General features: G+C 34.6%; 2 protein-coding genes across 3 annotated transcripts; one reads left to right on the top strand and one right to left on the bottom strand.

Annotated features, from left to right (window-relative positions):
• The first annotated feature begins 808 nt into the window (after positions 1 to 808).
• LOC131610186 (late secretory pathway protein AVL9-like) lies at positions 809 to 4790 on the top strand. Of its 2 annotated transcripts, none has more exons than XM_058882069.1 (2): positions 809 to 2276; positions 4604 to 4790. In XM_058882069.1, the coding sequence occupies exon 1, from the start codon at positions 935 to 937 to the stop codon at positions 2273 to 2275; it is 1341 nt and encodes a 446-aa protein (XP_058738052.1). In that variant the 5' UTR covers positions 809 to 934; the 3' UTR covers position 2276; positions 4604 to 4790. The 2 variants fall into 2 exon arrangements, with proteins under 2 accessions (XP_058738052.1, XP_058738053.1); XM_058882070.1 differs by having other exon boundaries at positions 4590 to 4608.
• Positions 2762 to 7591, bottom strand: LOC131610185 (RNA demethylase ALKBH10B-like). The gene is made up of 7 exons (XM_058882068.1): positions 6977 to 7591; positions 5509 to 5639; positions 5255 to 5372; positions 4900 to 5001; positions 4622 to 4737; positions 4251 to 4405; positions 2762 to 3542 (listed from the first exon to the last, which is right to left on the bottom strand). The coding sequence occupies exons 1-7, from the start codon at positions 7437 to 7439 to the stop codon at positions 3059 to 3061; spliced, it is 1569 nt and encodes a 522-aa protein (XP_058738051.1). The 5' UTR covers positions 7440 to 7591; the 3' UTR covers positions 2762 to 3058.
• Between the last annotated feature and the right edge of the window lie 17108 nt (positions 7592 to 24699).

Here is a 24699-nt window from a genome sequence, read left to right as displayed (position 1 = left end):
AAAAATTCATTTGCATAATTGTCACTAACATACAAATTGTTTATTAAATTTTCCGTAGACATTTTCAAAAATTCATTTGCATAATTGTCACTAACATATAAAGGTGATATTTTTTCAAATTTTCACTTGACAAATTCAAGAATAAATTTTCATATTAACACCAAGTTGTTAAGTGAACCAAATTATTGAAGTGATGTGTTCAAAGATACACATCTGATCTAATTTTTTTAGTATGTCTCACTAAAAATGTATTTTAATGTGATATAGATGCGTATGAAAATACAATATTTTTGATTTTTCATAAAATATTTTTTCAACTATTTAAGTTGGAAAAACAACATTCTCCTTATTATAAAAAAACAAGGTTTAATGGATATGTATTGATGGTGTAAAAAATTTTACACTGTCATTCAATGAAATATATTATTTTGCCATATCATCTTAGTTATTTAAAAATAACAGTATGACTTTATAAGATACATTGCTACGATTAGTCGACAATGTAAAACTTTTGTAAAGTGCATCACCCCTTTTTCAAAAAAAAAAATATTAAAAAACCTAACAATTTTCTTTGAAAAAATGGTATATGTATTGACAATATAAAATTATTTTACACTGTCAAGTGTAAACTTTAGCTTTCAATGCATAACCATTAAATATATTTTCTTAACATTTTGTATAAAAAATTAGTACAATTCCTTACACACTCAAACAAAAAATCCTTAACAATTCATATGCACGTGTAAAATAAATTGATTGTTCGCGAACGTTTAGATTTGTTGGTGTACTTTCAAAGTTAGTTCTAGATTATCGACTATACGTGTGAAAATCTCATCATCCTCATCCTTTTCCTAACAAACACTCTTCTCATTTTCCTATAATAACAACATTTCCATTTTCTTATTCTTCCAATCTCTTCTTTCCACCATCTCTCATGAGTTTCTTCAAATCCGTTTTCTCCGACGACCCTAACCCTTCACCTCCCGAATCCAACAATGCTCCCCACCGCGAGTCGCCAAACGCGCCGCTCAGTCCTTCCGCCGCGTGGAAGAATCTCGGCAGCCTAATCAAAACCCTCAGCGAAAAATCAGAAACCGTGATCGATATCTACCGTCGCGATCTTCATGAATTTGGCACAGGTTTGAAGAAGGAGATTGAGGTCGCTCACGGCTCTCTCGAAACGGTGGGACACGTCATCGACCGATTTGGGAACACCGTGATTAAAGGAACGGCTCAGATTATATCTCATGGCAAAGACGTGATCCTTGATTCTGATTCCGATTCGGATAACAGCAATAATAATAATAAGAATAAGAAACAGAGTGGTTCGAATTCGAAGGTGTATTGTAGATTTGATTCTCAGGTTCGTGCGATTCAGGGTGATCCTAAGACTTTCACGGAAGAACCGTTTGATTTGGAGCGGTATAATAAGTGGAAATTGGAGTTTTCGTTGGAGGGGAAGAATGAAGAAATGGAAGGGCTTCTAAAAGAGAATGAGGCTATGGAGAGTGTTTATAAGAGGGTTGTTCCTAATGTTGTTGATAGTGAAACTTTTTGGTTGAGGTATTATTATAAGCTTTATAAGGTTAAGAAAGCTGAGGATGTTAGGGCTAGGCTTGTGAGACGAATGAAGAAGGAAGAGGAAGAAGAGTTGAGCTGGGATGTTGAAGATGATGATGATGATGATGATGATGATGATGATGATGATGATGATGATGATGATGATGAAGATGATGATGATGATGGTGATGACCACGAGCATGATGAAGAAGATGATGATGATGAGAAGAATGGAAGAGAGGGTGGTGAGGATTTTAAGATGAAAGATGGTGGTGTGAAAATTAAGAGATTGGATGATTCTGATGAGGAAGAGTCTAAAGTTGAAAAGAGAAATAGTTTATCAGAAAACAAGATGAAGGAGGAATCAAAAGTTGATGAGAATTTGGAGGTTGTTCAAGAGAAGAGTGATGGAGGACAAGTGGATGATGTTAAGGATTCTGTAGTTGATTCGGACAAGAGAATGACAGTGGAGAGTAATGTCGGTGATGGAAAGTCATCGCCGGTTGTAAGTAAGGACAAGGAGCGTGAGGAATTGGAGGAGAAAGATCTTGAGTGGGATGAGATTGAAGAACTTGGTAGAATTGATGACAAGAAGGCAACGGGGAGTGGTAGTCCAAGTAAAATTGATATACGGAAGCGGCTGAGTTCGGCCGCGGAAGAAGAAGACTTGAGTTGGGATATTGAAGATGATGATGATGAGCTTACCAAGGCTTGAGGTATATTCATGTTAGTGTGATTCTGATAACAGAAATTTAGCTTTTCATTTTTTTTTAATATACTTGTATAGATTTCTCAGTTGTTCTCTCATTGTTCAACATCTTAATGCATGTAAAGATATTTGCTTTACATAAATGATATTTAGACACTTATATTAACATCGGATACCACAATAATACAATAATACGCTTCTAATCTGTTTTATTTAAGTGTTTACTTTAACAATGACATGAACCTATGCTTCTTATTGCACCAAATATCAAATAATAGTAATCAGAAAATAGGTACATTGCGATTGAAAAGTTATAGAAATATGATATGAATTTACGGGACCATTTGTGCATTACAAAATAATAAAACATTCACTATAAGCATTTAGTAATATGTTCGATATTTTTCAGACCAATCCTACATATATAATATAACCACTGTAAATTAAGTAGATGACTGTAACCACATATCCTTGTAGTGATGATTTGAGGTGTGAAAAGAAATATAACAACCATTCATACAAAATTTCAACCTCGGATATTAATTCACATTTTGCAAAATTAGGAAGCTAAGCCTCTCCAAATCCTATAAGCTGATCAAAACCCACAATAAACTATTCATAAACACTAGTCTATGTTTTCTAAAAGCAACTAGAAGGAAAAATGTGAAGAAATGTTTGTACAACAAAATAAATTACTCCAGAATCTAGAGCGCATAACTGATGCGTGAAACCTCTTTCTTGACTCACATTTTCTTTAAACCCAAGGCTGCTCTAAGTCTGAAATCATATCTATCCTTCAACGGTAATGGTTGGTTCAGAAGTAGAGTCTTCCCTGTGTGATTCAACAGGGGGAGGTAATGCCATAACCCGTCCTTTATGGGCACGTGGTGGAAGATACCTTGAATGTTTTCTGGGATGCCCCTTCCATGGTAAGAAAACTCCAGTCCCGCCTCGAGGAAGTTTGTTGGGATTCATTGTCATAGGGTGCATAGGGGTTAGCATGACCATCGGAGGACCAAACATACCCCATCTGGGTATCATATCCATAGCCTGGTGGCCACTTATAGCCCCATTTGGCAAAGCAAGTGGACTGGCAGTGCCAGGTTGCCAAACTGTCATTGCGGATGTCGTCGCTAGAGGAGGGCTTGTTGATTGGCCATGATAAGAGCCTTCTCTCACTCTAAAGAAGGTGATACTCACCCTTTTGTTAGGGGATGGACACATCACATGCCTTGCCATATCAGCGCTGTTTCCTCTCATCACTAAAAGAGACCTGCAAGGCACTTCAGTAACTAGTTATGTTCTGTAAAATATATACCTAATTTTATGGGCCAAACGAACAATAAAAGAAACTGTATTAACAATATCTGCAATGCTTGGTGTTAAATGCAGGAAATGGAAAACTGTCACCACTGTCATAAGAAATGTTAACTAAGGTGCTAAGGTGCCAATATTCCTATCAGTGTTTATTGATAGGTCCTCCAAAATGGGCTGGAATCATTTCTTAAATCACCATACCTTACTCATATCTAACATTCCCTGAGAACATGTCAGAACTTTGAGACTTTAATGTTGAGGAATTTAATGTTTAGTGAGAAAGGAGCATGACATAAATGAGAAAAAAATATTTATAGAAAAATAAATCTTTTCACCATCAGAGTGGAGACTTCTAACTGGACCTTGTGCAAATACTAAAAATTTGAAACCAGGTGTCAGTGTCATTTCTGCTAGACGTTTACTAGACAGAGACAATTTGTTTTTATCCCTCCTCAAGTGTCTGCAATTTTCTGTGTTAGTCAAGAAAAATGAAAAGGGAAATGCAATCTAACAAAGTGGGCATTTATACAAACACATAGTTCCATCCTCTAAAAAGCTAATGATGAAAATATTCTGCCTTTGTTTGTATCCAGCAATGTTACTTGTATCTTAAAAATTAACGGAAGACGAGGATTAAAAAGAGTAGAAGTTCTTTGATACATACCCTTGCTTCAAAGATAGCATGAGTGGACCTTTGTAATTCCCATCATTTTCACTCATAAGAATCCGCCCAAAAGCCATGGTAGATTCAGAGAGAAGAAGGGTAGATAGAGGTTGATCCAAATGTGGTGGTTTTAAGAATGGCTGAGAAAACTCCCCCTGCAAATTACAAAATTGTATAGACATTCCTAGATGGTTACTCCCTTGTAGGAAAAAAAATCACAGTAACTTTCTAAGTTTTGACTATGACACTCTTAGATGGTTCCTCCCTTGGAGAAAATAAACCACAGTAACTTTTTTAGACTATGACATTGCACAAAACTAATCACAGTAACTTTCTAAGTTTTGACTAAGCAGGAAACATGAACAAGTTACCTCTTCAAAGAAGTTGATAATGCAACCATTTGGCCTTGTGTACTCTGGAATTAATTGCCACTGAATAAGGTGATCAATGACACCATGAAGAAGTGATGGAATTGGCTCAATTTTGCCTGTACACCAAAACAGAAGGAAAAAAAGCAGAAATTTATACTATTCTTACTATTTAGAGTAATTTCTTTTTGCAATATATGTGATTAGAAAAACCAAATCACAGTTTTGTTAATTGTAAGGTGTAGGAATACTATCAAATCTTCTATTTACCGAGTTCTTACTTTTGGCAATGTCTTTTATCTGTCCAAATATGGGTACACCTAACTGAATCAGCTCCCTCTTGTTCCCCTTCACCTGTTTGTTAAATAGTATAAAGGTTTCACCTGCATTTTATTCAAATAGACTTTGTTAGTATGTTAAAAGACCGTGACCTGTAGGAAGCTAGTTTCTATTGATCATCATCTCGAAGTAAGTCTTGTCGGCAAATTAAATACAAACTCTTAATTCAATATTAAGGACAACATTGTGCTTGACAATTGACATTGCATGTACCAAATTGATTTAAAAAATAAAAATAAAGAAGTTCTGTCCATTATTTAGGTCCCAAATCCCAAACATTAAACCTGCAAAATTCACCTGAAAGTTCTCCATTCTGACCAGCAGCGTGGATCTCTTTCACAAAATCAGCCAGTTTGCCGAGCTGTGATTCAGATAAAACGTCCTCATACAACCTCAATCCTTTAACAGCATTCACCTGCTAATTGCAATAACCCATCAATGAACAATATCCAGCTGCTTCTCTATCACAAAAAACTACTCATATCGGATCTAAGAATCATAGCTGCTTTCTTAAATACAATGCATTTCAATTTATGAACAAATGAACTTGCCGGATGCCCCTTCACGAATTCCTTTGTTGTGAAACCTTGTGTCAACTTTATCTCTGAAGGACGTCCTTCACATTCTTCATGATTTGAACATATACTATTGTTCATAAAACTGTGTTGCACTTCCAGCGATCCTGCACACCATACCAAGAAAATCCAAACAAATCATTCCAACAAATGCACACCCATAATTACTATTACATGTTAAGTAACTACTATGCTAAAATGAAATTTCACCATTTTTACACTTGTTTTTACATTGTGATTGTTCATAAATTATTTGCCGTCTAACAAAAAACAACCAGTTTCATTTACAAACAATACCAATATCCCCACGCTACTGTCAAGTTAATAGCGACAAATTGAGAAGCAGGCCCCATCAACAAACAAAGTAACATGCTAGCAACAATAACTGTCCCCCCATTTTGTATAAATATGAATCCATTTACTATACAATTTACAAACATTTCTTTTGTTTTTGTTTCTTATGTATCAAACATTTTTTAATCCATTCATTGGATCCATCACCCATTAAACCACGAACAGAACAAAGTTGACCCTGCTGAATTGAATCTCATAGGGAATAGCACCAAACTTGTCAAAACCCCAACACCCAGATCCAAATACGCACGTGGTGCAATACATAGAATCACGTGATGTCAACTACTCTATATCAGCAACAACATGCAGTGCAACCAGAGTCAGACTCTGTTGGTTCCGCCGTCGGCGTAATAAAACCATTTGCACACATATCGAGACGTTTCCAACATCAAAGTTGCACTATTCGCCATACTCTTCCAACTTAACTGTAACATAACGCCAAATATAACCAACAAAAATACAAACCTGTATTGGAATAAAACTATCAACCATATTTTCTGCGTGCAATTACTTTAATTTTTCATGAAATGCGTGCAATTACTTTAATGGAGTTCATATCATCGATGTACTTTTAAACTAAACACTTTTTGTAATGATTTTTGCTTTGCCTAGAAGCAAATTAAAGAGTCTTGAAAATAAGATTAGTCAGAACTTTGAACGACAGAATTTGACTTCAATGAAAAGCATTCATAAAAAACTTTGCCATGATTCTACACAAAAATTTAAATTAAATTTCATCTCCAATAATAAACCCCAACGGAAATTAAATAACAAAAACAGTTACTATTCGACAAATTAATTTTACTCAGGGCTTTAAATCATGGAACTGCGAAAACGGCCGCGACGCGACAAAATTATATAGATTTCTATACCATTTTTCATTGTTTTTATTCATACTGTGACGCGACACCGATTAAAATTGCGAAAGCCTTTAGAGGCAACCGTTTTTTAACTTGATTGTACTACTAAAATACAATGAATTACTATCAGAAAATGAATAATAAATCAATAATTGGAGCTTGGATTAAGAATATTAATTATAATTAATGATAATAATTAAACAGAAGATCGATGTACTTAAAATAATGACCTGAATCAGTGATCTCACTGTCCAGCGTATCATACTCCGCCGGAGCTTCATCGCCGTCATTTCCGACCTTTTCCACAGCTTCCTCATTCATTTCCGGTTTCTCATCTACGCTTTTCGTTTTTCCATCAACCGATTCGATTTTCTTCTCAGCAACATTACGCAGTTCGAGAGTGACATCAGCAATGGAGTGATACTTCTGCATCTGGAGGACAGGGATCCAATTGAGCCGCCTGTGATGGATTGCGGCAAACGCCAAGTCGTAATCGTTGGAGGACGAAGCAACCTGCGCGAGATGACCGCAGAGTGCATCGATGATCGCGTTTGCGGCCGCAAACTCGCCGCGATACCATGCGAGAATGGCGTCCTTGGCGAAGGCGTCGGAGACTAACAACGGCGGCGGCATTTGAGACGGCACCGGCACCGTTTTCGGTTGATCCGCCCGGGATTCTTGGATAGCCGCCATGGCTATGGATGGTTCAATTAACAAAGTACAGCGAATGGAAATGAAAAAGAGAGAAAAGTGAGAAAAATGAGAGAGATTTTTTATTTTTTTTTGCAATGAATGGGTTTTAGTTTTTTTTTTAAAACCTTTTGAAATAGTGTCACATGCATGTGTTGATGGAGAAAGGGTTTTAGGAAGTAGGGAAGAGCGTTGCGTGTTGTTGAGTATTTTTTTATTGTTAAAATTCTAACGTGGCAACCTTGCCACCTTGCTTTATTCACGTGTATTAATTGTTATTTTTCTTAGAAATTTGAGAAAATATTCTCACACAAAATACTTAACAAATAATTTTTTTTCTAAATTTTGACAATGAATAGAGTAATTAAATCGTTAAATTAAATTCATGATGAGTTAAAAATTAAGTTTGTTAACTAATTGAATTGAATTTAAACTATATATAATTTGACTCGTTAGGTTTACAAGTCAACTCAGTTATATACGAGATGAATTATATTATCTATAAGAGTGATTTAAAGATTTGCTCTAAATCTTAGTCTTATATTTTCTTTTAATCTAACGGTTTTAATTGATAATTTATATTCTCGAGTAAAATATTACTAAAAATAATTATCCAGATAAAATCATTATTGTATCTTGTAGCATTAATTTTATTTCTATATTTTTTATTTAAAATAAATATTAATTTAAAATGTTAAATATATAAAAAAAATTGACTATAAAAAATGATTTTAAGTTCTGAAACAAATGAATTCAACCGAGTTGTTCGTGAACTTCTAACAAGTCGAATTTGAGTTTGAAAAATTTGTGATGAACTCGAACCGACATTTGAGCTTAACCAATTCTTAATGAGTTGAGGCGAGTTCGAATCGACTCCACTTATTTCCAACCCTAAATAATTCAGCCATTTCAGACCAATAACTTATTTACAGTTTAATTAAACAAGATACATGACAGGAATTGATAGTGTACAATAATTTTGCAATGTGAGTGTATATTCTATTTTCTCAATTTTTAATCATTTAAATTATGCTAATAAATTAAGAGATTAATTGTTGTGTACTGTCAGTATAAAATATTTTACATGGTCAATGCATCACAACCATTCACATGTGACTTTATATGTGATTAATAAAAATGTCAAACATCTATAAAAATTTAACGACTATAATTAACCGACAATATAAAACTTCTTTACATAGTCCATGTATTTCAATTAATTTCATAAATTAATATCAATTATTAATTAATCATAAAATTATTTGTTTTTTTAGAATGAGTGAGATATATTCCATAATTTTGAATATTTCTTAATATCTGATTTTCATACATGGAATTTTATATTTTTAGAAAAAGTTTAAAATTTAAATTAAAAGGAAATTTACTTTTTCTAGAAAGAGATCCAGAATGATTGTCTCTGTATAAATACTAGACGTACACCCGTGCATTGCACAAATATATTATATTTACATATTAATGATATATATTGTCTATAATATAAGAAAATTTGTTATCCGGAAATCACAAAAATATCCCTTTGTTATCTTATCTAAATTAATAATGTGGGGATAAAAAAATGTATTTTGTTGATTTTTTCCAATTCACTATTCACTTTCACTTTAATTAATTTATTATTATTTCTAATAAATTATTAATCAAAATATTCTATAATATAAGAAAAATTGTTGTTCTGAAAATCACAAAAATACCCCTTTGTTATCTTAGTCTAAATTAATAATGTGGGGGCAAAAAATATCTTTTGTTGATTTTTTCCAATTCACTTTTCACTTTCCAACTTAGTTTTCACTTTTCACTTTTCACTTTTTCACTTTTTACTTTTATTATTTTAAATAAATTATTAATCAAAATATTTCAATAAATTATTTTTTAATAAAAAGATTGTTACGATCATTTTAAATGATTGTTAATTTACATTTAAAATAGTATTTAATTTTAAAAAATTAACTTTAGTAAGTGAATATTAATAATGAAGAAATATAATTTGAAATAATTTTTATTTTAAGATATAATATTTTTTGGGAAAATTATAATAATTTTAGTTTAAAATAAATTTATTTCAATTAAAATGAATTTAAAAATATATTTGAAAAAGTGTGTTATTGGATAAAATACAAAAATGCGTGTCACTTATCATTAACTTTAATTTATATGATTCAAAATATTATTATATTAATATATGTCATTAATGAAATTTATAGAGTTAAAATAACATTTGCACAATTAAATATTAGAAAAATTATTTGTTATTGATGTCATTTCACAAATATATGTTATCAATGTAAATAGGAGAAATATATATATATATATATATATATATATATATATATATATATATATATATATATATATATATATATATATATATATACGTGAAAAAAATATACTACTTATTCAATTATAACATACTACTATTATTTATAGTCAAATTTTATTAGTATCAAATTGTAACACCCGAGGTCGAAGAAGGCTAGGGGTGGTTGCATCGCATGTAAAACCTGAGGCCTAAGATGGCAAGGGTGGTCGCCACATCGGAATTAGAGGAATCCTGAGGCTATGCAGGTATGGGACTGCATGGTTGAAGGAAAGCTTATAAGGATTGATAGGTACTACCTATACCAACAAGATGCGTCTTCTTTTCGGTAGCTCATTCCATAAGAACTCCACAGTTAAGCGTGCTTGACTTGGAGTAGTATTGGGATGGGTGACCTTCTAGGAAGTTTTCCAGAAAGCGTGCGAGTGAGGTCAAAGCATGCTGAAGATCATCCCGAAAGCAGTCTGGGGCGTTACAAATGGTATCAGACCCAGACCCCTCCCAGTACGATGTGGTTCGAGGACGAACCATGCGGAAGCTGGTGGGCATGTAACACCCGAGGCCGAAGAAGGCGAGGGGTGGTCGCATCGAAAAAAATTTATTCAAAAAAGATATACTGGAATAAAACTATTAATGATTTAAATATTTTTATGTAACGATACCTAAACATAAATAATATTTGCGGAAGCTGGTGGGCATGTAACACCCGAGGCCGAAGAAGGCGAGGGGTGGTTGCATCGAAAAAAATTTATTCAAAAAAGATATACTGGAATAAAACTATTATTGATTTAAATATTTTTTATGTAACGATACCTAAACATAAATAATATTTGTATATGGGAAAAATCTATTAATGATCTAAATTTTTTAGATATGAAAAATGGTATTTATGATCCAAAAATTTTTAATTCAAAAAAGGTATACGGGAAAAAACATATTATTGATCTAAATATTTTTATATACGAAAAATTTACAATTGATTCAGATATTTTTGTAAACGATACCTAAACATGAATAATATTTGTATATGAGAAAAACCTATTAATGATTTAAATATTTTTATATATGAAAAATGGTATTTGTGATCCAAAAAATTTTGATTCAAAAATGATATACGGGAAAAAGATTTGCTATTAGTTTAAATATTTTTATATACGAAAATCTATTATTAATCCAGATATTTTTCTAAATGATACCAAAACATAAATAATATTTATATAAGAAAAAAAATCTTGATCTAAATATTTTTATATACGAAAAAATAGTATTTATAATCTAAAAATTTTGATTCAAATTTTATTTTTTATTTAAAATGTTTTAAAAAAGAAAAATTTAGGTACAATTCTTTATGTGTGATTCTTACTATTTTTCAATGAAAATATGACAAATATACCTAAATACCATTTAATGAGTGAAAATATGACAAATATACTTAAATATCATAACGAGTTGAACCGTGTTGTTCGTGAATTTTTAACGAGTCGATTTTGAGCTGAAAAAAAGTTTGTGACGAACTCGAACCGATATTTGAGCTGAACCAACTCCTAATAAGTTGAGCTGAGCTGAGGCGAATTCGACTAGACTCATTTTCAACCCTAAATTGTATTATATTTAAAATAATATAATTTTTAATTTTATTTATAATATATATTATGGTTTTTTATTAAAAAAACACGTTTATGATGGTATTCCGAAGTCTATTGAGGACCGGGTTCGATTAGTAAATTTGAGGTCTATATTATAATAGGGTTTTTTTTTGACCCGGTACTAAAAAATTTGATGCTTGTTAGGACCGACCCATTTAGAACGAGGTGGTCATAGCTCTAATTAAAATATTAACTATTTTTTATTAAAAAAATTATTTAGTTTCTAGAATAAATTTTTTATTATTATTTAGCTCCAACAAAATACACAACATTACTGTTAGTTAACCCCACAAGATAGGACACTTTTTTTTTCTAGCTTCAACGAACCAAATTAATGAGTAGAAAATTGTTAAATCACTACCATCCTTGAAATTGCACATCCACTAAATTAAACACCCTAGTCCATAGTTTCATAATCTTTGAGCATGAAGCAAACACGTAACATACTATAATAAATATGAAAACCACTTATCATTACTATTGTTAATTGCTTCTAAATAAATATTTATATGCGAGCGTTGCATTGTGAAGGTTGTTGATAAAGACAAGAGGAAAAAAAAATCAAAATGCGAGAATTAAAGTAATTTAAGTAAAGCAACTAAAAAAGTGAGGGAAAAAACAAAAAGCGAGGGTAATTCTTCATTCAAGTCCAAATGGAGATTACAATCACTTATTTATTTATTTATTTATTTATTGATGAAACACTATGATAACTAACATGAGGGTGCTTTCCAAATAATATTTAAGTAACTAACTGTTTTTTATAAAGGAAAAGGTGATGTAAGCAAGTTAGTTAGTTCCTAACTAACTTATATTGCTGTGTGATAGTCCCCACAAGTTGGAAGATAGATTGTGATCATGTCTAACTTGGATAAGACACTTCAGAAAAAAAGGTCTCCTGCCACGCCCAGGAAACCGAGGCTATATGCAAAATAACCGTGGCGTAACGCTGAGGCCACGGTTTGGCCACGGAAATCCAACTGTGGAGTATTCGGCCGTGGCCTAAAGTAAAGTCCACAGTTTTTTGGTATAGACCACGCCTTTTTGACAACCGTGGCTTTGTTAGGCCACGGTTTAGGTAGCTTGATTAAGGCCGCGGTTTGTATTTGCCATGATTGCAAAACCGTGGCTATATGGTAAAGCCACGGTTTCAATTTAACGTTTACGACACAGTATTGGTTCAAGATATAGCCACGGTTTGGTTATGACCACCTATTTAAAACCGTTATTATATGTTATGCTTTCTAAACCATTTATCTTGCCACGGTTTATTTTTGTATCATTACATAAATGTCATTATATATATATATATATATATATATATATATATATATATATATATATATATATAATTAACAATAATATTGATGATTAGAATCTAATTAATTACAAGCAAATTAACATTAAGGTCAAATGTAAGTTTTTTTTAGTGCCAATTCCAATTCCATTCATTCATAGCTGCTGCACATACATGATTCAATTCATTTAGAGTATTCGACTCATTCTAAGTCCATTATTAGCAGAAAACAATGAAACAGGCATATACATTCAGATTTTCAAACACAGTCTGAATTCATAATTATTTAACAATAGATCATGGTAGCCCTGCACTTGTTCATCCATGATAACCATACAATTTCAGAAAACAATTTGGAGCATAGGAGCATGTACATATGTTGATACAATTTGGAGGTCTTCTTAAAAACCCTGCAGGAGCATGTACATATGTTAATGAATATTAGTATTGAATTGAAGTTAATGTAAAATCACCTATACACAAACAGGAAAGCGATAACTCTGAAGTTAATACGAAATAATAAAAGCTACTTAGTTAGAATTAAAATGATACCACTAAATTTCCAGGTCATAAAATAATTCATTACCTTCTGCCAATTGTCATTACAACAATTAAAACAATCGGACAAACAACACTTTCGGGAGTAGATGTTTTGTGAAAAAATATGCAACTTGATTTCAAGGTGTTTGATTTCAAGGTTTTTGATGAAACCGACAAGAGCTTGAAAATGTCATTTTGGAGTTTCTCACAAACCAAGTGACAATAAATTTCAAGGTGTTTGGTCCGTTCATGATAGACAGGGTTTGCTGCAATATGGATAATACTAAGGTTGTCGCAGTAAAGTGTTGGTGGTTTGATTAATGAGATATGCAAATCATTAAAAACATAAACCACCCATTGGAGTTCACATGCAACATTAGAGAAACCTGTAATATGCAGTGATGAGCCTCGAGGAAAGAAGAGATCTTGAGCTGGACTTTGTTTCAAGCATCGAAGAACTCTTGAAGTATTCTGAAAATGTGTGGTGGAAGGTTTATTGAGAAATTGGTTTAATTGTTGTGTGATGAAAGTAATGTCTGGCTTAGTGGTTGTCAAGTATAGCAGTCCACCAATTAATCTTCTATATCCTGGAATATCTATGTGTAGAGAGCTAGTGTCATTGGATAGTTTAATAGAAGGATATGCAGGTTTGCCGAAAGGTTTGGATCCAATGAAACCTGAGTAAGATAAGAGATCAATGTAATACTTTCTTTGACACAATGATATACCTTTCTTTGAATGAGCAACTTCTAATCCAAGAAACTATTTTAGTTGGCCCGGATTTTTCATTTGAAACTGGTTGTGAAATACTGATTTGATCTTGTCATATTCCTCTATTGGGTTTCTAGCAATGATTATGTCATTTACATATACTAGAAGAAGAGTGAAAGAGTATTTATCTTGCTTTATGAAAAATTAGCTATCTGCTTTAGCTTGAACATAATCATTGTGAATAAGGGTGGAGGTCAGTTTTTCATACCAATTTAGACTTGTTTGTTCGAGTTCATACAAAGATTTCTTGAGTTTACAGATTTGATTTGGTTTGTTGGTTTTGATGCCATGAGGAATGAACATGTAAATATCTTCTTGTAGTTCACCATGCAAGAATGCATTGTTGACATCAAATTGGTGTATGTGCAAGTTGTGTATAGATGCGGGGGATATGACTAATCTAATTGTTGAGCTTGGCTATAGGGGATAAGCATCAAAATAATCGAGTTCTTCAATTTGATTGTAGCCTTTAGCTACTAGTCTAGCCTTGAAATTTCAACTGAACCATCTACATAAACTTTATTTTATAGATCCATCTGTAACCTATAGGTTTGATGTTTGGTGGCAAGTCAACAATGTCCCATGTACATGTTCTCTCAATAGCTATAATCTTAGTTAGCATAGCTTGTTTCCAACATTCATACTTGTTTGTCTTAGATTTTGGTTCAATCATAGAATTAAGAGATATGACAAAGTGAGAATGCATAGGTGATAGCTGAGAATAAGACATGAAATCAGAAAGAGGGTAGACTGTACTTGAAGATGAATGATTGGGTGCATCAATGGATGTATTGCTGACATAGTCTTTGATGTACGTAGGTGGTAATTTTGGTCTAATGTGTTGGTTAGTGTCAGATACTTGTTATTATTATTTGTTCTGGTGTGTTGGTCATTGTTAGTGTGGATAAAGTCATTCACATCAACATTAGGGTATTGAGATTTATGTGTGTTAGATATTGGTTGTTGTGAATGGTTGTTAGATGGTGATGAGTGATTATCATTGGGAATTTTTGTTGTTGTTTGATGTGCAGGGGAAGGATGGTGATGGTCAGTGGATAGAGGTCTTGTGGGATAAGGGTAAATTTCCCAATCGGAGTTGGGACTTGTAATACGGTGAACTGACTTTTATATCGAAATGTGCGGATAGCAAGAGTCGCCACCGACTTTTATTTTATCCAATTGGAAAGGCAAAAAGAACAGGAAAGACCTTTGAAATATTTTGAGTTCGGGGGGTAGGTTATACAAAGGGAAGGTGTAAGGCACCCTTTGCATCCATGGTTATCCATGGGCTCTTGATTTCTTAGCTCACTTGTTTGTTTGAAAAGTTTGAAGTGTCATGTGTGAATAGTAAAAAGATTTCGTTAAGGACTTTAGCTTGTAAATAAGTGTAGCCTTGTTTTGAAATCGTTTTGAAATAGGAGGTGTGAAAAGCATTTTATTTTGATTTGAATGTGAGCAAGCAATTAAGAACTACCTACCCTAAGTTTGTCTTTCGTGTTCTTTAAGTCTTTCGGGCGAAAGAGTCTATCCATACCATAAGAGGGCAGGAAGTCTTTCAATTGGATGTGCGGGTCATCGAAGGGTCATCGAGAATAATCATTCGCCATAAGACTATCCCTACCATGAAGAGGGCAGGTAGTCTAAGGGAAGGACATAATAGTCATTTAGGCAACAGTAAGGATACCTTAGCAATCGAAGGGACTATCATCATTTATCGAGGCAACATCGAGGGACGAGATCACTTTATTCGTAGGCAACTCGAAGGGACTATGATCTTTTATTCCGAGGGACTATGATGATTTGAATTCGTAGGCAGCAAGCTAAGGTATCCCTACATCCGAGGGACTTGACTATTTTGATCGAGAAGGCAACCAAGAGGGATTACCTTAGAGGTGAGTGTGTGTATCAATCACGTGTTCAGATTCAGATATTTATCTTGAATTAGTGAGTTACGTTCAATTTAATTATTTTGTTAAAGGTTTGCACTCCCTAAGATTACTAACCACGCAGTTTAAAATTACGGAAATTAAAGGCAGAAAATAAATTCCTACGCTATTACAATAAACACCTGCGGGGATGGGGGAAATTAAAAGACGGAAATAAGAGAAATCAATAATTAGTTTTATCATCTTAATCTTGAACCTCGATCTTCCTCGAACCCTTGATCAACTCTACAAATTAAGAGGAAAATAAATAAGGGTGAGTGTATGAGTAATTCATTGACAGTTGAAGCCAATCATAATTCAAGCCATAAGGCAAAAATGAAAATAAAAGGTAAAAATAATTTAAATAATAAAAAAGAGGGATCAAAACTTAGCTTTTTGATTGCCCTGGCGCATAGTCGGAAGATCTAAGCCCTGAAAAGTTGAACAAAGACAGAAACAGGTTAGTGCATTGACTGATCTAAACCCTAATTGATCACAAACCCTAAAGGTTTACAAACCCTAAAGTTTTTTTAAGAAAACTTATTGTGACCCAAAAGAGGTTTGTAAGGCTAAAAATGTGTTAGTGGGTAATACCTACCTGAGGATTCGTGGTTAACAAACCTAAAAATTAAATTGACAAAAAATAGGTTTTCGATTAAACCCAACCCTAATAAGTAATTTAATCAATTAAAATTAAATAATTAGACACTAGCCACTAAATTAATCTAATTTAAGTTAATTACTAAAAAAGACTTAATTTTGATTAAGTAAAAAAAATTGTTATTATTATATAAAAGGATTTAAAAAATAAAAAGAAAAGAACTTGGAAAATAAACAAACCAATAAACCAAAAATAAATAATTAAAATTAGAATTAAAAAAAAGAAAAAGGAACTTAGCTTTGGATTGGGTGTGGCGCATCCCTGGAGGTGTACCGTAGACCTGCGCTTCCCAGGGCCATTGGATCGATCATCTTGAGCATCTGATGGTTGAGAGAGAGGATTCATGTTGGGTGTGCGCTAGAAGAGAGACGCTGAATCTGGGAACAACATATAGCATACAATTTATAGAAAAATAAAGTGTTGAGGGAGGGTTCGAACCGGCTCTCTCTTAGTAATGTCTCCCTTTCCTTTACCAACTTAACTGCATTCATTGTCTGAAATTAAAACCAAAGAAAAGGAATAAATAAAAGATCCTGAGCATAATGGAATTCAAACAAAAAAGGTCAGAGTGGACCCCCTTAGCATTGACGGGCCAATCGCTGGGAGTGAGAGAAGTTTGACTGTTTGACTATCCAATAGAAGAAGGCATGCGTGAGGAGAGAGAGGACGGTAGCCGATCCACCAACGAAACAATGCCACGCAACCGGTCAAGGAGTCCTCGTTACTATTCATCTTCTTCCTTGGATTACCTGCGGATTCTCTTGCGAAATTACCTGCAACTTTTCCTGTGGATTTTCCTTTGTTTTCTGAAACAGCCATGGCCATGACAGGAACCTGCGTAATCGTGATTGAACAAAAAGGAGAACAACCCAGATCAACTGAACAAGGTGCTGCGAGTTCATTGGTATAAGTTTTACGCCTTGAAAATCGTTACAAGTATGAACACGAAAAGAAACATCTTTGTGCCCTAACAATGGTGTTTTGCGCTATGGACTCACAAGCTTCGGTTCAATGATTCTATTCCCCTCTAAATACCATTAGGAATACGTTAGTAGCATCAGTTTGCATTAAAACACATGATGATCATGGAATTTGTTAAACAGAACCAAAGATGGTTCAGATATAATCAAGATAGAGATTTACTTATGACTCTTAATTTTGGATATCTTCCAAAGATAGCTCAGAGATAATCAAGACGAAGATTTAATTCTGATACTTAATTTTGGATTTCTTCCAAAGATAGCTCAGAGATAATCAAGACGAAGATTTAATTCTGATACTTAATTTTGGATTTCTTCCAAAGATAGCTCAGAAATAATCAAGACGAAGATTTAATTCTGATACTTAGTTTTGGGTATCCTCCAAAGATAGTTCAGAGATAATCAAGATAGTTATTTAATTCTGACACTTAATTTTGGGTATCTTCCAAAGATAGTTCAGAGATAATCAAGATAGTTATTTAATTCTGACACTTAATTTTGGGTATCTTCCAAAGATAGTTCAGAGATAATCAAGATAGTTATTTAAATCTGATACTTAACAGTTCAGAGATAATCAAGATAGTTATTTAATTCTGACGCTTAATTTTTGGGTATCCTCCAAAGATAGTTCAGAGATAATCAAGATAGAGATTTAATTGTGACAATTATTTCGAAAATAGTTCAAAGATAATCAAGACGACGATTTAGTTCTGATACTTAGTTTCGAGCATCCTCCATGAATAGTTCAAAAGACTTAGATCTAATTCAGTTACTAACGAACGGTGCTGACATGATCAATCTCCAATAAATTTTCTCTCAAGGCCTCGATGGCATCTTTAAGCCCATCTCCGACAAAAGTCCCTACCTCAGCTAGGGCAAATTCCTGGGTATTCTAGTGTTCAATCATCTTCCACCTTCTGATACCGACCGGCATACAAACCACTCTACATCTCCAGGTTTAAGATAATTGAACAGGGGCAACTGTCATACCCCAAAATTTGCCCATATCATTCCTATTGTTCAAACTTAGATCAAGGTCTCAATTTGAAGATTGATCGCTCAATCACTCAGAAAGTCAATAATTGACAGGTCGACCCAAAAGTCAACTGTAGTCAAAATACAGTCAAGACTTCCGATTTTTGGGTTAACATCAATATTTCAGTGTCAGAGGCATCATTTGATCAAAGGTTGATCATGATCCATCAAGAAAATATTAGAAATCCACAAAAAGACAAGTCGGCTCAAAATTAATACACAAGTATCAATTCAAAGAATTTAGAGATTATTCACTAATGGGCCTACCATTTGAACACTAAATTGGCCCATGATCTTAAAGAAGACCCTTAGATCGACTCATTTATTTTAACCCTTATTTATATTTATTTGGCTTTTTATTCAATTTAAAAATCAAATAAGTTAAATAAAATACAAAGTAAATGAATTAATTTTGGGCTTGATCAAAATTAAGGCCCAAAGAATAATCCTTGATGTCCATGAGCCAAGTCCCATTTATTTTATGATTTTATTTTATTGTTGGATTGATTTATGCAAATTCAAACTAAATAAAAGAAATCATAAATTAAATAACAAAAAAAAAGACTAAAACGTAAGTGCATTGTTATTGGCTATGATCAAGCTATTCGGTTCCAATCAAGTTGAAAAGACTAAAACGTGAATGGAAATCCAATTGGAAAGATTTGATATGAAGTCCAAAATCAGATCTTCTTGATCCAAATTACAGAGATTGGAATTACAAATCCTAACCTAATCTGATGCTGTATATATAGACAATCACTCAGTCTCATGGGGGAGGAATTTTTTTGCCGTAAAAAAAAAACACCACTTCAAGCTTCAAACAACCGTGAAGGCAAGCTACGCTGTAGACGAATTTCCAGGACAATTCAAAGTCTCCCAAGCATCAAAAAACGATCCTCGACGCATTCTGAAGATAATCGCACCACCTCCAAAGTCGCACACACTCAGGATCACCGCCCAATTCTCACGGTTTTGTACCTTCTTTTTTCGAATTTGATTTCATCAATTCATGCATTATTAACTGATTATGATTGCATATTCTTGTTGTTCGTGATGATTATAGTGTGCCTGGATGTTTCGATTTGAGTTTTTGGCCAAGAATAACCATATGCCATTGTTAGGGTTCATCACCTTTAGAATGGGGCTTTTTGGTTAGAGGCGCTTTCATGGTAAATTGGTGAGTCCAATCGATCCATGGGGCTATAGTTATATGATCTGGATTATTATTTGGTATTTTTTTGGAGTTCGTTTGCAGGTTTGGAGGTCCAAGACATGTGACCACGGTGCAAAACCGTAGGAAAAAGTCCCTACTAGTTTGCAGAAAAACCGAATGTGAAGGAGACGAAGTACAGCGCGCGTTTGGCTATTTTTTTTATTTCTAATCCATTAATTTTGTTATTATATTTGCCCGGGGATGTTTCGTTTTCAAAAGCAGCAGGTGGCGCAGGTGGTTAAGGCATTAGCTGGCAAAGGGTAGAACCTGGGTTCGATACCCAGGGGTGTCATTGTTTTTTTTTCAATTTGCTACTTCTGGAATCCCATAGAATCCTGTACGATTGGCCTACAGGCAGCTAGGGCGCACCATCACTGATCGTCCATTAGATCACCGTACTCACGATCTGAAGGCCTAGAAACGCAACCCTACCATGGTCCATCATGAAGCCAACCACACACAATCATAAGCTAAGATTTTCTTAATCTTTTTATTTTTAATTATATAACTTGTTTTTTATTTATATACATATATATGTGTTTTATTTTATTTTCTTCTAAAAATCTTTTCATAACAATAAAATAATAATTATTTTATTTATATTATTTTATTCTTTTACAAATAATTAATATTTTATTTATTTATTTTAATTAAATAATTTCTTCCATAATTCAAAATATTCTATTTAATTCATAAAAATTCATAAAAAATATTTTTGCACTTGATTTTATTTTTCTTATCCCGATTAAATTAATTAGGTCGTGAGACCAATAATTAATTTAAATCGTTGGCATTTTCTTATTGGTACCCTAATCAGGGTTTACGAAGGTCAGTCTCTACACTGAGAATATTTCTGTGTCTTTTCAGGGTTGTCTTTCCAGATGCCTTCCAATCATGCGCCTTCAAAAAAACCGAAGCTAAGTATTCTACGCTAAAAATTGAAAATCTATTTTATTTCCTGTTTTTAGGGTTTGTCTTTTTAAATAAACATTGCCTACACTCAATTTTTCTTCTTTTGCCTTGCCTCTTTTCAGGGTTAACCTAAAGGCATCCTCCGACTACCAACCATATCAGGTCAAATGCAAAAAGTTAAGTGCCCTTTATTTAATTACTTATTTCAAATTATTGTCTCGACCTTCTTATTTTAGGGTTAGAGACGTTCGCCTCTGAATTAGCCATACACTCACCCTATTTTTGGTTTGTTTGCCTTTTCAGGGTTCGTTGATCGCCAAAGCTACGAGTTTGGTAACCCTAAACTCTAATCTTTTATTCTTTCTGTTTAATTATTACTTATGTCAAACCCTACTAAGGGATCCGCTGGTTTCATTGTCCCCTCCCCCATATTATTGTTGTTCTTGCCTTATATTATCTGCGTGGTTAGTAAAATAGGGAGTGACAACCATGAATTGAATTTAGAATCGCTAATTTACAAGATAATATAATTGAATATAATCACGTGATTGGTGCACACACGCACGCTTTTGGGTAACCCTCTCTGTTGCCTGTTGCCTGTTGCCTTGTTGCCTTGTATTTTGTGCAGAATAGCCAGTCCCTCGAATACGAGGATACCTCAGCCATGTTGCCTCGATAAAAGGTCATGAGACCCTAAAATGATGCTGCCTTCGATACACTAACATGACCTCGACCCTCGGAAGTTGCCCACGAATAAGGCTGAGGTATCTTCTGGTTGCCTACAAACAAAGGCTATTCTGATCCTTCCTCTTAGACTACCTGCCTCTCTATGGCATGGGTCAGTCTTTGGGCGAACGATAACTCGACGACCCTTCTACCTCCAAACGAAAGGCTTCCTGCCCTCTTATGGCAAGGATAGACCCTTTCATTCTGAAAGGCTAAAAAGAGACCTATCATCTGAGTTTAAGGTAATTGCCCCTAATTGCCTTGCCATGCTCTATTTTCTATATTCTTTCTCAAAATTCTTCAAAAAAAACTGGCTACGCTCATTTACGAGCTAAAGTCCATTTTTCCTCTTTCATCTACATTTTCTGAAAACGAGCAAGCAAAGCAATTAAGAGCCCATGGAAAACCATGGATGCAAAGGGTGCCTTACACCTTCCCTTTGCATAAATTACCCCCCGAACTCAGATTTCTTTAAAAGGTTTTTTTCTGTTTCTTTTAGCCTTTCTGAATTTGTTTGGATAAAATAAAAGTCGGTGGCGACTCTTGCTATCCGCAACATTTCAAATAAAGTCAGTTCACCGTATTACAGAACTGGCGACTCTGCTGGGGATAAAATTCGATAAAAGAGGGGTTACCTTAAAAGTTTAGGATTCACTTTAATTGTTTTCTATTGTTTGTTTTGCTTGTTTTAATTTTCAAGGCTGTTTTGGGAATTCTGCTGTGTGAAAGGTCCTACACCCGGATCTAGTGTACCTTAAGTATGTGGCATGAGACCAGGGAAGCTGTACGACATGTATCGTTATGGTTGAACTGGTGGCCACCGTTAGTGCGACGCTTTGGTTTGTCCTGATGGCCCTTGAACCTGATCGAGGAGACATTTGGCTACCGCGTGGTGTCATGAGCACTAATTCGCCTTTAGAACCTTAGTTGAACTTGACTTTGGCTTATAAGAAGTAGCGAGATGGCTGGCTTCGGATTCCTGACTGAAGCCGGTTGATACTCGATGCTACACTCATTGAGATTGGACTCAAGGGATGCTTTTGGCTGGCCGATTGAGTGCTATGTTGAGACAATGCCCACGAGAAAGATCAGGGATATGAGCACCATAGAACCTGGTTACGTTTTAGGACAGGTTGAACCAACTAAACGAAAGGAAGAAGGGTATATACCTATGAACTTCATGCAAGCCTACCCTTAAGGCAATTGTGTGACTTGTGTGACTTGTTTGTGTTTGCTACTAACCTTCGTTTCCCCGCAGGTTTTGTTGAAAGGACTTCTTTGTCCTTACCATCTCACACTAAGTCTAACAAATTGCATTCGCATAACATTCATGACATCATGACATCATAAACATAACATGATTTAACCCTTTCAAGGATCTTAGGGGTTTAGGGCGCACAATTTCAGGTACCTCTATCAAAGGTTGATTCCCCAATCAAGGGGCAAGAGGATTTATTTTCCTCTGGCCACATACCTTCCAATTCAAAGACACAGTACCAATCAAGGGGCAAGAGGATTTATTTTTCTCTAGCCATGCATTTTCAAATTCAAAAGTATCCCGAATCAGAGGCGATGACCCACTCGATATGGTGAGCTTGATTCTCAAAGAAAGACGTTCAAAGACAAAATTTAGAATCTTTCAAACAAAGACGTGACCAACTCATTTTCTAATGCTGCTAACTAGATTCCTAAAGATTCTTGAAAACATTTCATTTGCATTCATAACATCGCATAACAGGTTTCCTATGATGGATTTCTCATCCTTCCTCGCTGTTTATTTCAGCATCATGAATCTCGAACAATCAGTTAAGGATCTCCAAGCTCAAAACACTGAGTTCCAAGCCTTGATTCTGAATTTGTCCAAGGGGCAAGAAGAGCTGAAAGCCATGCTGACTAAAAAGAAGAAAAAGAAGGGTAAGAAGACTCAGGTGAAAAAGCTTAGACCGATCTTGCAACTCAGGGATGCTGAAGCCTTCGAAGAAAGTGATGAGGATGAGCAAGATGATGATGCTAGTATCAAAACTGATGCAAAAAGTAACCACGATTCTGCCAAACTCTCTGAAGAAGAAGAGGACTATTACCATGAGGACGAACATCCCGATGACAAATACAAGATGTTAGAAGAGCGCCTGAGAAGCGTGGAAATTCAGAAGATACCTGGGCTGGATTTTGAAGAGCTTGGACTTGTTCTTGGGGTCGTTATTCCTCCAAAATTCAAAACTCCCGCCTTTGCTAAGTATGATGGAGTCTCTTGTCCTAAACTACACTTGAGGTCTTATGTAAGGAAGATTCAGCCTCACACTGCTGATAAGAGGCTCTGGATCCATTTCTTTCAAGAAAGCTTATCTGGAACTCAACTCGAATGGTACTATCAATTGGAAAGTGCTAACATCAGTACCTGGGAGGATTTGATGGGTGCCTTCTACCAACAATATCGATACAATTCCGACCTCGCACCAACTCGCATGCAACTACAAAGCATGTCCATGGGCTCTAATGAAAGTTTCAAAGAATATGCTCAAAAATGGAGAGATCTAGCTGGAAGAGTCAAACCTTCCTTGACTGATAGAGAGCTGGTAGATATGTTTATGAATACATTGACTGGCCCTTTCTATAGTCATTTGCTGGGGAGTTCGTCATCTGGGTTCACTGAGCTTATACTGACTGGGGAACGTGTCGAGAATGGCATCCGAAGTGGTAAGATTCAAGTAGCTACATCCTCAAGTACTACAAGGAAGCATTTCAATGGGAGGTCAGATTCCTATGCTGTGTATGGGCAGAAAAGCGTAAAACCTGATCAATCTATTGGGGCAGTTCTGAGCTCCACACCGACGCCTCAACAAGGTCGTCAAAACAAACAAGATACACCCAGACGTCAATTCACAAAGATCAACACGTCGCTAGCTCAAGCTTTACAACATCTGCTAAAGGCAAATTTGATCACCCTTAGGGATCCTCCTAAGAATCCTAACACCTCTGCTCCTAGTTATAAACCCAATGCGAGGTGCGCATATCATTCTAATAGTCCTGGGCATGACACAGAGAATTGTTGGCCGTTGAAGAACAAGATCCAAGATATGATCGACGCTGGTGAAATTGAGTTCGAGCATCCTGCAACTCCTAATGTGATCACTGCTCCCATGCCTAATCACAACAAGATTGCTAACACTATGGATGGCTAGAAGGATGAACTTTTTAGATCATTAGATTTACTTTTGCTTGCAA

Source organism: Vicia villosa, linkage group LG6 (assembly GCF_029867415.1).
Source record: "Vicia villosa cultivar HV-30 ecotype Madison, WI linkage group LG6, Vvil1.0, whole genome shotgun sequence".
Classification (NCBI taxonomy): Eukaryota; Viridiplantae; Streptophyta; class Magnoliopsida; order Fabales; family Fabaceae; genus Vicia; species Vicia villosa.
This window is presented reverse-complemented; position numbering and strand designations above follow the sequence as displayed.

Bases quoted from the DNA above. Each gene is read 5' to 3' on its own strand.
- LOC131610186 (XM_058882069.1), top strand. From the start codon at position 935: ATGAGTTTCTTCAAATCCGTTTTCTCCGACGACCCTAACCCTTCACCT.
- LOC131610185 (XM_058882068.1), bottom strand. From the start codon at position 7,439: ATGGCGGCTATCCAAGAATCCCGGGCGGATCAACCGAAAACGGTGCCG. The intron at 5,640-6,976 runs GTCATTATTTTA...TATGGTGTGCAG, and splicing joins CAGTGAGATCACTGATTCAG to GATCGCTGGAAGTGCAACAC. The intron at 4,406-4,621 runs GTAACTTGTTCA...TGTAATTTGCAG, and splicing joins TTATCAACTTCTTTGAAGAG to GGGGAGTTTTCTCAGCCATT.